The following is a 12654-nucleotide window of genomic DNA, read 5'->3' as shown; positions in this document are numbered from 1 at the left end:
ACAAATTAATTACTATAAGATAATGAGCTGTCCCGTAATAATTAATAAATAGACCCATCACTCATGAAGTAGCTTTCACAAATATTTTATCTTTGCGATTATGAAAGCAACGGGATTAAAGCAGAGACTTAAGTTGTTTATTAAGCAATTAAGCATATAAAAAATCAGTTAAACCAAGTTGATGTGTTTTGTTGAACTTGGATCCAACATTCAAATGGGAAACAAAAATCGAATAAACAAATGACATCCCTTAAGGTCTATATATGAATCGCCTTATCATAGGTAGCCATGGCAGCCTCCTTCACGGCCTCGCTCAATGTAGGATGCGCGTGGCATGTGCGGGCAATATCCTCACTTGATGCACCATAAGTTAAGGCTAAAGCAGCCTCATGGATGAGCTCACCCGCATTTGAACACATAATGTGAACACCGATTATCTTATCCGTCTCCTTTTCGGCTATAATCTTCACTAATCCTTCCGCGTCATCAATTGACTTAGCTCGACTGTTTCCCAACATCGGAAACTTCCCGACTCTGTATGCAATCCCAAGCTGCTTCACTTGCTCTTCTGTCTTTCCCACAGAAGCCACCTCAGGATGTGTGTAACAAACACCAGGTACCTTATCATAGTCTACATGCCCTTCTTTGCCTGCAATGTATTCCACACATGCAACACCATCTTCTTCAGCCTTGTGGGCCAACATAGGCCCCGGAATGACATCACCGATGGCGAAAACACCCTTTACATTTGTAGTAAACCTTCCATCTACTGGGATTCGGCCAATTTTGTCAGTTTCTACACCAATGTTCTCCAAACCGAGCCCAGATGTAAACGGGGTTCGACCTGCAGAGACAAGAACAACATCTGCCTCAAGTATAGTCTGTTCACCACCGGCTGATGGTTCGAGGGTCAATTTCACAATGTCGGTTGAAGTGTCAACTGCTACCACTTTTGTTTTGAGCATGAACTTCATCTTTTGCTTCTCGAGTGACCTTTGAAATTGCTTGCGGATCTCACCATCCATTGACGGGACGATGTCGGGTGCGAATTCAACAACCGTGACTTCTGAGCCAAGACGGCCCCAGACTGACCCCATCTCCAAGCCTATGTAGCCTGCCCCGATAACAACCAGCTTCTTGGGGACTTCTGTCAGAGCTAAAGCTCCAGTTGATGATACAATCCTCTTCTCATCAATTGTAATCCCGGGTAGTCCTTTGACATCAGATCCAGTGGCAATGATGATGTTTTTGCCTTTCACAACGGTGGTGCCACCGTCAATGGTGTCAACAGAAACTTCAGAGGGAGAGAGGAACTTCCCGTAGCCCTTGACATAAGTCACTTTGTTTTTCTTGAAAAGGCCTTCGATACCTTTGGTGAGAGTCGACACGGCTTTATTTTTTTGGCCCATCATGGCAGCAACATCGATATCAACGTTATCAAAGGTCACACCATGCTTAGCAAAACTAGTTTTGGCCTCATGGTACATGTGAGAAGAATGGAGAAGTGCCTGAACATCAACCAAATATTTTGGTAAAAGGAAATATGTCAGAATAAGTAACTTACTAATAACGATTTCAAAGAAACTATTCAACAAAAGAGAACATGTATATATAAGCTAATTCTGGAATGATAAAACAGATCTTTACAGGAGAAGGCATTCAGTACTTCAAATAAAATGTCATCACAGCCATAGTTACAATTGTACTAATGCTCTTTTATAATACAAAAGGTTTGTGTAAGTTGTCATTATGAGCATGAGAATCAGTTTGGCAGAAACAAGATATATAATCTTAAAATCTCAAAATGCAGAATACACAACCAGCAGTTACACATGCTCGATCAACAATCGTCTGAAACTGAAGCAGCAAATGTACTTTCTACATTTTTCATATTTCCTAGCTACCTAAATAAACCTTCCTTCTGTCTGACACAAGCACATACACATACACAGAGTATATCTATATCTATATCTATACTATATTATAAAGCAAATTTACTTTTGATTTTCAACATTGAACTTAAAATTTCAATATTGATTTTAAGTTTCAACAATGTACACATTCTAATGCATGATGTACCATACATCGTAGCCACATTACATTAATAACTTCCATTACTCACCGGCGCAACTGCCACCACGGCCGCCGCCATTAGCCCATTACATCGCCACCTCCATCAACGTGGCAACGGACGGGTACCTTTCTCTCGTATATGTTTATATACATATGGACGGAGAATTAGTGACTTGATACAACCACAAACAAATAAACCAACCTAATTAAATGAGACATAATGTCGTTTTCACATAACAAAATACCTACACTTGTTACTGTTTGAAAATTATTAATAGAAAATAACCTTCAGTTAACCATAATTAATAATAATCACAGACACAGACACAGCAATTAATTAATTTCTTATAATAAAATAAATAAATGAAAAATCAGAAACATATATAATAATAGAGCGAGCAGTACCTTGGAAGGAATACAGCCAACGTTGAGGCAGGTACCACCTAAGGCACCACGTTTTTCAATACAGGTAGTTTTGAGCCCTAGCTGAGCGGCTTTGATGGCCGCCACGTAACCACCGGGACCGCCGCCGATGACGACGACGTCGTTTTCATCAGATCCTGAAGAGGATGCGAAGCCTCTAGAAAAACTAGTGGTAGAGGATGATGATAATGAGAAGGAATAGCAGTACCTCAGTGCATCTGATGATATGTTTAAGATGTTTTTGGCCTTCCTTGTTGCTATATTTGCCATCGCCATTTTTCTTTTTTCAAAAAAAAAAAGAAGAAGAAGACTGGAATATGAATATGAGAATTTTCGAAGCCACTGAGCTTTTATCTCTGTAGTTTGTCCGTTTTCATCATATATAAATAGTGTTTGGGTGTTGTCAAGGATTTCTTTATTTTTGTAATAAAAATATTCAACCACTCATTATTATTCATATCATATCATGTAATCTTCTTCATTCATTCAATGATTTCCAAATACAAATATATAAAATTTTAAATGTTATTAAATAACTAATCAGTCTCATGTATTTAAGTTCGGTTCATATAACACAACACCAAAATGATAGTTACGTTAATACATCAAACTGAACAACCACGCTGTGTGTGCCGACACGGTTGACCACTTACCCCGGTCCGGTGGACTGATGATGAAAAACAATTTTTTTTAATCATAAATTCATAACTGACGTTCTAATTAAAAGGTTTAGCAAGATGGTATAACACAACTCCTACTATTAACTCATACCTGAGAAATTGAGGTAACAAAAGAGGGAAAGATTACAAGAAGAAAATCTGAGGTAACATTAAAGTTGAGAATCATAAGACCCAAGGTATGAAAAATAATCATATTGAACTAATCACATTCCTTGTTAGAAATGTAGTGTATCATACTGTTGCAGAACTTTCATTTGTGATGCATTATTAAGTACTCTGACAATGACATTGTGCATTTCCCTTGTCCAAAACAAAAGAAATAAAAAAGAATCATGATCGAGAAAAAGAAGCGGATACTTTTAACCAGCGAGTGTAAGATCTCGCTTGATTAGCGAACGAGAGCATCTTGGAGTACGTATACACAAGTAATTATATGCATCCCGCCATCAAAGACTGCCATCTTCAATTCTTCTCGAGACTAAAGACGGGGTGCATTGGAATTCTTGTCTAATGTTGGTGTGTGCCAATTCCTCCCACTAGTTGGTAAGTTGCGAGTGTCATATTGCAATGTATTTCAAGTAGTGGTAGGAATTTTAATGCCTGAGGCAATGCTGTTAGTTTGCTCATGTGGCGATTTTTAGGTGTAAATAGTAGAGCTTTAATGTCAAATCATATGTTTAGTCTGTTTGTCAAGGCGTGGGAAAATCCTTTCTTTTTCAATTTTCATTCGGACAGAAAAGAGATAGGTTTCTGGTTTTTGGCCCTGACCGGACTGAGCCTGAACATGTGGTAAACTTATGAGCCGAAAACCAAATTGTTAGCTTCTAAAGCGGGTTGGTTCGGGTCAGGCTTGGTCATGTCTCAACTAGGTTTCAGGTTTGGTGCATTACACTCCTCCCTATTATCAGCATCATTGGCAAAATTGGTTGTAGCGACAACCTAGAGTTACATTGCCTGTTGTCGAGTATCGGCTGTAGCTTTTGGTTGCACCGCACTGTGTTAGTGGGAGTCGAATAAAGTTTTTGACATAAGCAGATTTGCAACAGTAGTTGAATAGTGTAAATGACACTAAATTATTATACATAATACATATATTTATACTTAATTATTCAGAGACTTTTTTGAGAAAGATATTTGAAACCTTATTTTTGTAAAAAAAATAAAAAGAGAAGCATGAACTATCAAAAGCCCTGTACAATCTTTAAGACATTCATCCTCTCGAACTGCACGACACAACCATCACCACTACACATCTTGCAAAATCCACATAGAAGGAACAGAACCAAGGGAAAAACTTCAAATAACTATTCAGAGATTTATTATTTCAGCATAAGATCACACTGTTTATTCTGTTCAAGATATCAAACATGTATTTAACTAAATCGATTTAAGCAATAAACATGATATCAGAGCCGATATGATTATGAGGGGAAGTATAAGATGTCAATGAATATACTTGCATAGGTGCACTTCACACCCTCAGAAATTTGCACAAATGTATCAAAAGGGACATCCTCTTACACTATTATTAAGCAAATCAAAAACAAGTTCAAGCAAATCTGTTGATTGACTAGAAGTTGAATCCAACATCCAAATCAAATTATGTTCAACCACTTTAAGTCACGTAGTGCTCAAAATGTTTTATAAGACCTTTCCATCTATCATTCCAAATTCCTCAAACAAAACATCAGAAAAAAGCAGGTACAAACACATAATACGTACCATGCACTTCCTATATGTGAATGGCCTTGTCATAAGTTGCCATGGCGGCCTCTTTCACAGCCTCGCTCAATGTAGGGTGAGCATGACACGTGCGTGCAATATCCTCACTTGATGCATCATAAGTTAACGCTAAAGCAGCTTCATGAATAAGCTCACCGGCATTTGAGCACATAATGTGCACACCAATCACCTTATCTGTCTCTTTTTCGGCTATTATCTTCACCATCCCTTCAGCATCATCAATCGACTTAGCCCTACTGTTTCCCAACATGGGAAATTTTCCTACACTGTAAGAAATTCCAAGCTCCTTAACCTGCTCCTCTGTTTTTCCAACATATGCCACCTCAGGATGTGTGTAAACAACACCAGGCACCTTATCATAGTCTACGTGCCCTTCCTTGCCAGCAATGAACTCCACACACGCAACAGCATCTTCTTCAGCTTTGTGAGCCAACATAGGCCCAGGAATAACATCACCAATGGCGAAAACACCCTTTACATTTGTCGTGAACCTACCATCTACTGGGATTCGACCGATTTTGTCGGTCTCCACACCGATATTCTCCAAACCAAGTCCAGATGTATATGGGTTTCGGCCAGCTGAAACAAGAACAACATCAGCCTCAAGCACGGATTGATCACCACCAGCTGATGGTTCAATGGTTAACTTGATAATGTCGGATGAAGTGTCAACTGCTACCACTTTTGTTTTGAGCATGAACTTCATTTTTTGTTTCTCTAGAGACCGCTGGAATTGCTTTCTGATCTCACCATCCATTGCCGGAACAATATTAGGTGCAAACTCTACAACTGTAACATCTGAGCCAAGACGAGCCCACACTGACCCCATTTCCAAGCCTATGTAACCCGCCCCAATGACAATCAACTTTTTAGGGATTTCTGTCAAAGCTAAAGCTCCGGTAGATGAAACAATTCTCTTTTCATCAATCGTGATCCCGGGTAGTCCTTTGACATCAGACCCAGTGGCAATTATGATGTTTTTTCCTTTCACTACGGTGGTGCCACCGTCAATGTTGTCAACGGAAACTTCTGAAGGTGAAAGAAACTTCCCGTATCCCTTTACATATGTTACTTTGTTTTTCTTAAATAGGCCTTCAATACCTTTCGTAAGAGTCGACACGGCTTTGTCTTTTTGGCCCATCATTTCAGCAAGATCAACAGTAACATTATCAAACTTAACACCATGCTTAGCAAAGGTAGTTTTGGCCTCATGGTACATGTGAGTTGAATGAAGAAGCGCCTAAAAATTAATTTTACAGATGATCAAGATAAGTTCATGTTAAGCAACTTATAAATGAGGCATTGGAAGTAAAAGTAGATGAATATGAAAAACATTTCAGCCACCTGAAACCATGTTTTTAGTATCAATAAGATCACTGCTCTTCAAGGTGACATACATTACACATTTAGCTATCCATAAAATACCTTTTAACAGTGTTTTGCACTATTACAAGATCCGGATGTGAAACTTTTAAACCTAAGATTATGCCTGTCATGGATTGGAACTAAAGGTTGCTGCTATCAATTTTAGACGAAATTTGATCTGATTGTATAAACTCAACAAAGCCACTTGTAAATTTAAAAAAAAAAATTCGCAACAAAATTTTTTCCTCTAAGAACACCGCCATTCACAAAAGCTGGCCCTCAATTGGTATATTTGACCACTTTGGGACTGCATAACGCAGATCACTAATGGACTAATATCAATACATAAAATAGGAATCATATAAGCACCACAACATTGCAGAAAACTAGGTTACTAGAACCTTCGAATAAACCGTCAAAAAATGTGATTCAATACATTAGGATGGTAAAGTGAGCACAACTCCTGCCATATATACAGCGATCAACGCAGTGTGTTTGGGATTGCAAATTGCATATTTTCAACTCACACTGATTCTTGAGCTCTTTTGAGATATAAACTTTAAGGTTATACTTACAAACAAAATTTGCTACTTTCACCACCAAAACAAGCACTTAATAGTAGATTACTTATCTTAGAGTATGCTTATGTTGCAAGGTGCTAACTTTACAAGTCTCATATCCATGATCACACACACGCATATATATACATATACATACAGATTTACGATAAACAGTATATTAAACCTAGTGGTCAGGCGTACTGATGTTCTCACAAGAGGTATCGGGTTTAAACCTTCAAAGGTCAACATCTTGGGGTAGTCAGGAAAACCATGTACATCCGACTCGCCCTCCGTTTATCCGTTTAGTTATATAACATATTAAAGTTAAGTCAAAGCAGCATATCAGATCACATATAAATTCATATATTCATATTCAATCACTAGATCCAAACCCTAGCTACAGACAAAAAAAAAAAAAAACTCAAATATATATTTCTGTTTTATTTTTTTTTTTAAAGGAAAAACATAAAAGTAACAACATATAGATACAGATAAATAGATACATACAGATGGATTGATAAATAGATATAGAGTGAGTGATACCTTAGACGGAATACAACCGACGTTGAGGCAAGTACCACCTAACGCACCACGTTTCTCAATACAGGTAGTTTTGAACCCTAACTGAGCGGCCTTGATAGCCGCCACATAACCACCAGGACCGCCGCCGATCACAACGACGTCGTTTTCATCAGATCCCGACGATGATGTGAAGCCTCTAGAAAAACTAGTATTTGATAATGAAAATGAATACCTGATTACATCTGATGTCTTCCTTCTTACCAAATTCGCCATCGCCATTTTTTTTGTTTTTTTAAATCAAGGTTCTGTTTTTATTAGGTATCGAATTTGAGATGAAAGTGTGTTGCTGTTGTATGTATGTATGTATTATTGATTGATTTGCTTAATTGTTAATTATAAAAAATAAACTTAAGCAGAAAAAGAACAACTAAAATGATATGCAAAACATTATTATTTGGAAAAATAGAGGTATTCAATCTTGTGTAATTTTTGACTTTTTCGTATGTGTATTTTGACTGCTTATTTATTTCATTAGAAACCATAATAATCATTATAATTTACTCCATTGATACTAAAGAAAATAGAATTAGAATAATTGTTTAAAAGATTTGAGGGTTTTTTTACTTTTAGCATATAAAACTCTGAGTGTAACTCTGTTATGTAATGATCATGTAAAATATTTATTTTATGTAATTAACTACTGATTTTGTCCGAAAAATGTAATGGGTGACTTGTTAAAAAGGTTACAGGTTACCACTGAATTTTTATTAATTTTAAAAATCTAACATGGTTATCACTTATTCATTTAAGCTTACATGGAGTGTTCGACTCATTAATTTGTAATGAATTATACTCTATAATAAAATAGATACAAGTATAAATATGTATCATCATTTCCAGTTTCCTACCACCAGAAAACGTATGAAACTATTATTTCTCATTTGGGAAATATAGTGAAGAGGCTACAAAAATCTCATTTTCATTTTGATCTATTTTGTTGTTGGCTTTGTCAGAGATCTTAAAAATCTCGTCAAAAATGTGAATACCGTCAACGAAGCATCTCTACACAACCACCGCTACACCCCAAACTGTTACAGCCCACAGAATACAACAAATTTACCTATCTTCTATTTTACCCAAAAACCCAAATTATATTGGATCTATTATACATAACCCAATATTTTTGTTACCAACTAATGTCATCAGATATGATCCATGAAGGAATCCATTATCATCATTAACATTACCACTGATCGGAGCTCCGACACCACCATATTTGTCGGAAAAACTTTATGGCAAGTATCTCCGGTTAACGGAGAAATAATCAGTAGAGAAACATATAGCAAGACATATTTAATGCCCCCTTTTGTTTTTAGTATGGTGCGTTTTCTCAATCCTTGATGTAATTTTATTGTGGGACGATTGCGGAGATAGAAGTTGCATTTAAGAGCATTAAAAGTGAAAACAAATGTGAGGGTTTGAGACTTTGAGTATTGAATTTCTTTGATGATATATATATATATATATATATATATATATATATATATATAGTGAAAAGTTATTTTGAGAACCTTTTTTTTTGCGAGAACTTTTGAGAACTTTTCAAATCAAGCCCAACCGATGATTATTTTTTACATGAAAATTGTTTTTTGATTGTTTTCTGAAAAACTTATGTGTAATTTTGAAGTTTATAATTGTTTGGAGGCATGTATACCATCCGTTATACAATTATGTGGAGATTTGAATTCTTGATCACATGTGCACAAATATTGCTATGATTACATGTGATCGACTTGCATACATGTGATCATAGCAATATTCGTGCACATGTGATCAAGAATCTAAATCTCCACATAATTGTATAACGGATGATAATCCATGCCTCCAAACAATTATTGTAACACCAACATTTAAAAATAGGGATTTCCAAAAACTTTTGCCTAACGGCGTTAAAAGAAGCGGAATTAACTTTAAAAGTCCAAACCAGTAAAATCTGTTTGGTGTATTCATTAAATGGTGTTACTAGCCATATCATCAAAATAAGTCTAAATGGAAATCCATCGGTTGCCCAACATTAAACAACCGAATACAATAACAATACACGACATTATTATTTAAACATAAGGCAAATGTATAAAGCGAGCAACCACTATGGGTAAACTATAGCCAGCTTCAAGATCATCTACCCATGTCTCACATCTTCTCACATCTACCTGCTCACTATTGTTGGATCTGAGGGCACAACACATTTAAAAGAGCAAGTGTTAGCTAACGAATTAGCTAAGTAAGATAACACATAATTTATAAAACGTTTGTCCATTTAAAACATTATATAGAAGTCATATTAAGTCGTTAAGGCACATATCATCACACTTACATATCATATCATCAACATCATTCATATTAGGATGGGTCATCCTAAATGTGCCTAGTCATCTTTTGCATCATCACATATCACATTTGAACATCTTTATAATTGTGACAAAAGTCACGCATCTCATATAACATATGCATCTTGTTAAGTGTGACATAAGTCGCATCTGACTAGATGAACCACCATTCAGTAGTACATCAATGTCGTTAAGGAATGGCAAGCCAATCCAGGAGTAATCCGTATGTTCAATGACAATGGGGCTGGTAAGACCTCCCGTATTACTCTTCACGTTGTACCATGTTGCAAGGAGCCACCCAAGCAACCACATCAACGCACTTAACCGGGCTAGGGCAAGTATGGGTTAAGTTTAACACTTTCACATCAAATTTACGAGCTCGATTTCACATCACATATAGTTTAGGTGTTTACACAACCTAAACAATCATCACATATACATCTTTTACGTTTGGGCCCTTAAACGTGCATGTGTCATGGCAACTTAATAAGTCTAGTGAACTAGATGAACAAGCCATGTAATCATGCACATTTCACATATCATCATCATACATCACATTTCATAGCATTTCATTTCATATCATCACATCGCATACATTGTTACATCACGTACATCGTCATATAGCATTGCATATCGTATATCATTACAACATTGCATAACATTTATCATCTTAGATCGTACATCATTTCATATCATATCATCTATTAAGCATACATAACATCTCATAGCAATACGTATCATTGGGGTAGCATTTCAGACTTTTTACATCTACATAGCCCATATCACCTCCCGTATAATCCCGAATACCCATAAGCAAACAAGATACCATTTGGGATGTTATTATATGAAAACTATGTTTTTGTTGAACCCTCAGCGTGTTAAAGTAGTGTATCTTACCTGATGACGAGCACAACGATCAATAAGCAACTTTAAAGTGTCTTTCATGTGTTCCCGACTACCTATAATCATTAAATGATTATTAACAATCTAATCACCTTCTTACTTATGATCATAACCAAGCTTTAAATACTTGACCCATGTCAATGCTTGACTCAACAAAGATCCGACCATTAGATTAGAGTTCACTAAACTCGACAAAACTTGACCTTCGCTCACTATATTAACCATCTGAGCACTTTTAGGTTTCATTCATCTTTAAGTGATATTACCATTGGAAAATAGACTCTCCCACGATTTCGTGGATAGCTTATTCGTCAAAAACGGAGTTACGGTTCAAAAGTTATGGTCGTTTAAGAATGTTAACAAAAATCAGTCCCTAACGGGAGTTACGCACCTAACGGGAGTTATGAAAATTTGTAACGGGATTTACCGTGGAGGTGTTATCGCAATTACCCAGCTAACGGGAGTTACACAACCGTAACGGGAGTTACGACGACCAGACGTGAAAAACAACTCCAAAACCTAACCAAACACATCCCAAACGACCCCAAACCTTATGAACGACTCTTGTACCTCAAAATTCATCATTTTAAGATCATAATGATGCAATGAAATCATTGATTAACCCTTAATTGATTTGCATCTCAATAACAAACGTTTTAGGTTACCGAATCGATCAAAACACTTGTTTAAGACATTTATTGATCCTCTCATGACCTAGATCAGTTATGGATCTGATTATATGATATAAATGATATACAATCAATTTTGTTATACCTTTACTACCTGTAGATTACAAGAAGGATGCAAAAGGCTTGATCAAATACACCCGAAATCACACGTTTTGAAGGCTTTTGCAAAGGAATCGAATGGAGAGGAGGAGGAACAGTTTGGAGAGGACAACAACTAATATTTTTGTTTATGATTAGGGCTAAAGGAACCCTAATTAGTTGGACCAACCTTTATAAAGCTTACACTTAAGCCCCTCAACTTTACATCTTCACATCTAAGGCTTAAACGACTTAACGGGAATACTTACTAACACTTTAATCACATTTAATCATCTTAAACACATTAACACATGAATAATTAAGGCTTTAAAACCTTACACATAATGCACATTAATCACACATAAGCATTAAATCTCTTAGAAACTTAACGGACACGTTGTGTTGACTCAACGACTCAAGTCAACCGTTAATTAAAAGTTCGGGATGTTACAATTATAAACTTCAAAATTATACATAAGTTATTCAGAAAGCAATAAAAAAATAATTTTCATGTAAAGAATAATCATTGGTTGGACTTGATTTGAAAAGTTTTCAAAGGTTCTCGCAAAAAAAAGGGTTCTCAAAATAACTTTACCCTATATATATATATATATATATATATATATATAATGAATTGGGTGGTGAAGATGGCGATAAGTCAGTAGGGTCATATAAGTAATTTTTTTCCAAGTCAACAACCATATTTGATTAAATAGATGAGCCAGCGGTGTCACGTAAATATTTTGACCTGTTCAGCCTGTAGCTAATATTACTTAGACATATTTTGTAGGTTGATTAAACCGCATAGACATTTTACGCGATCCTTACATAACATAGACATTTGATTATAGTTAGTTGCATTCACAGGTAATAATCTTTTCAATATATGTCTTAAAACTTTGAAAAATTTTAAACATTACATCATTTATTTTTATTGTTTAATGTACTTATATTATTTATCTTTTCATGAAAAAATTAAACAAATATTATTTATATCTCGTCATCGTTGCTACCACCAATAGCCATTCATATTTCACATCTCGTCGTTGTAATCATAACTATGATTTTTGATATTCATAAATCACAATTGTGCAAATAACCTACTAAAATTTTATAGCTTATGTTATAAGTACTCAATAATATAATTTATAAATTATTTAATATGGTCTCAACTTTTATATTTGAATGACTAAATTATCATCTTATTTTTTCATCTAAATATCTATAT

The 12654-nt window shown here is 35.7% G+C and overlaps 2 protein-coding genes across 2 annotated transcripts; both read right to left on the bottom strand.

The window, feature by feature from the left end:
• Positions 1–115: 115 nt before the first annotated feature.
• On the bottom strand, positions 116–2828 carry LOC122610755 (dihydrolipoyl dehydrogenase, mitochondrial-like). The gene is made up of 2 exons (XM_043783717.1): positions 2479–2828; positions 116–1508 (listed from the first exon to the last, which is right to left on the bottom strand). The coding sequence occupies exons 1-2, from the start codon at positions 2770–2772 to the stop codon at positions 258–260; spliced, it is 1545 nt and encodes a 514-aa protein (XP_043639652.1). The 5' UTR covers positions 2773–2828; the 3' UTR covers positions 116–257.
• A 1844-nt stretch (positions 2829–4672) lies between these two features.
• LOC122602394 (dihydrolipoyl dehydrogenase, mitochondrial-like) lies at positions 4673–7757 on the bottom strand. The gene is made up of 2 exons (XM_043775087.1): positions 7388–7757; positions 4673–6159 (listed from the first exon to the last, which is right to left on the bottom strand). The coding sequence occupies exons 1-2, from the start codon at positions 7643–7645 to the stop codon at positions 4909–4911; spliced, it is 1509 nt and encodes a 502-aa protein (XP_043631022.1). The 5' UTR covers positions 7646–7757; the 3' UTR covers positions 4673–4908.
• Between the last annotated feature and the right edge of the window lie 4897 nt (positions 7758–12654).

Source organism: Erigeron canadensis, chromosome 1 (assembly GCF_010389155.1).
Source record: "Erigeron canadensis isolate Cc75 chromosome 1, C_canadensis_v1, whole genome shotgun sequence".
Lineage (NCBI taxonomy): Eukaryota > Viridiplantae > Streptophyta > Magnoliopsida > Asterales > Asteraceae > Erigeron > Erigeron canadensis.
Note: the sequence above shows the minus strand (reverse complement) of the source record. Positions and strands in the feature narration are given on the sequence as shown.

Coding starts and splice junctions, on each gene's coding strand:
- LOC122610755 (XM_043783717.1), bottom strand. CDS start 2,772: ATGGCGATGGCAAATATAGCAACAAGGAAGGCCAAAAACATCTTAAAC. Junction 1,509..2,478: donor TTGGCTGTATTCCTTCCAAG/GTACTGCTCGCT, acceptor GTTGATGTTCAG/GCACTTCTCCATTCTTCTCA.
- LOC122602394 (XM_043775087.1), bottom strand. CDS start 7,645: ATGGCGATGGCGAATTTGGTAAGAAGGAAGACATCAGATGTAATCAGG. Junction 6,160..7,387: donor TCGGTTGTATTCCGTCTAAG/GTATCACTCACT, acceptor ATTAATTTTTAG/GCGCTTCTTCATTCAACTCA.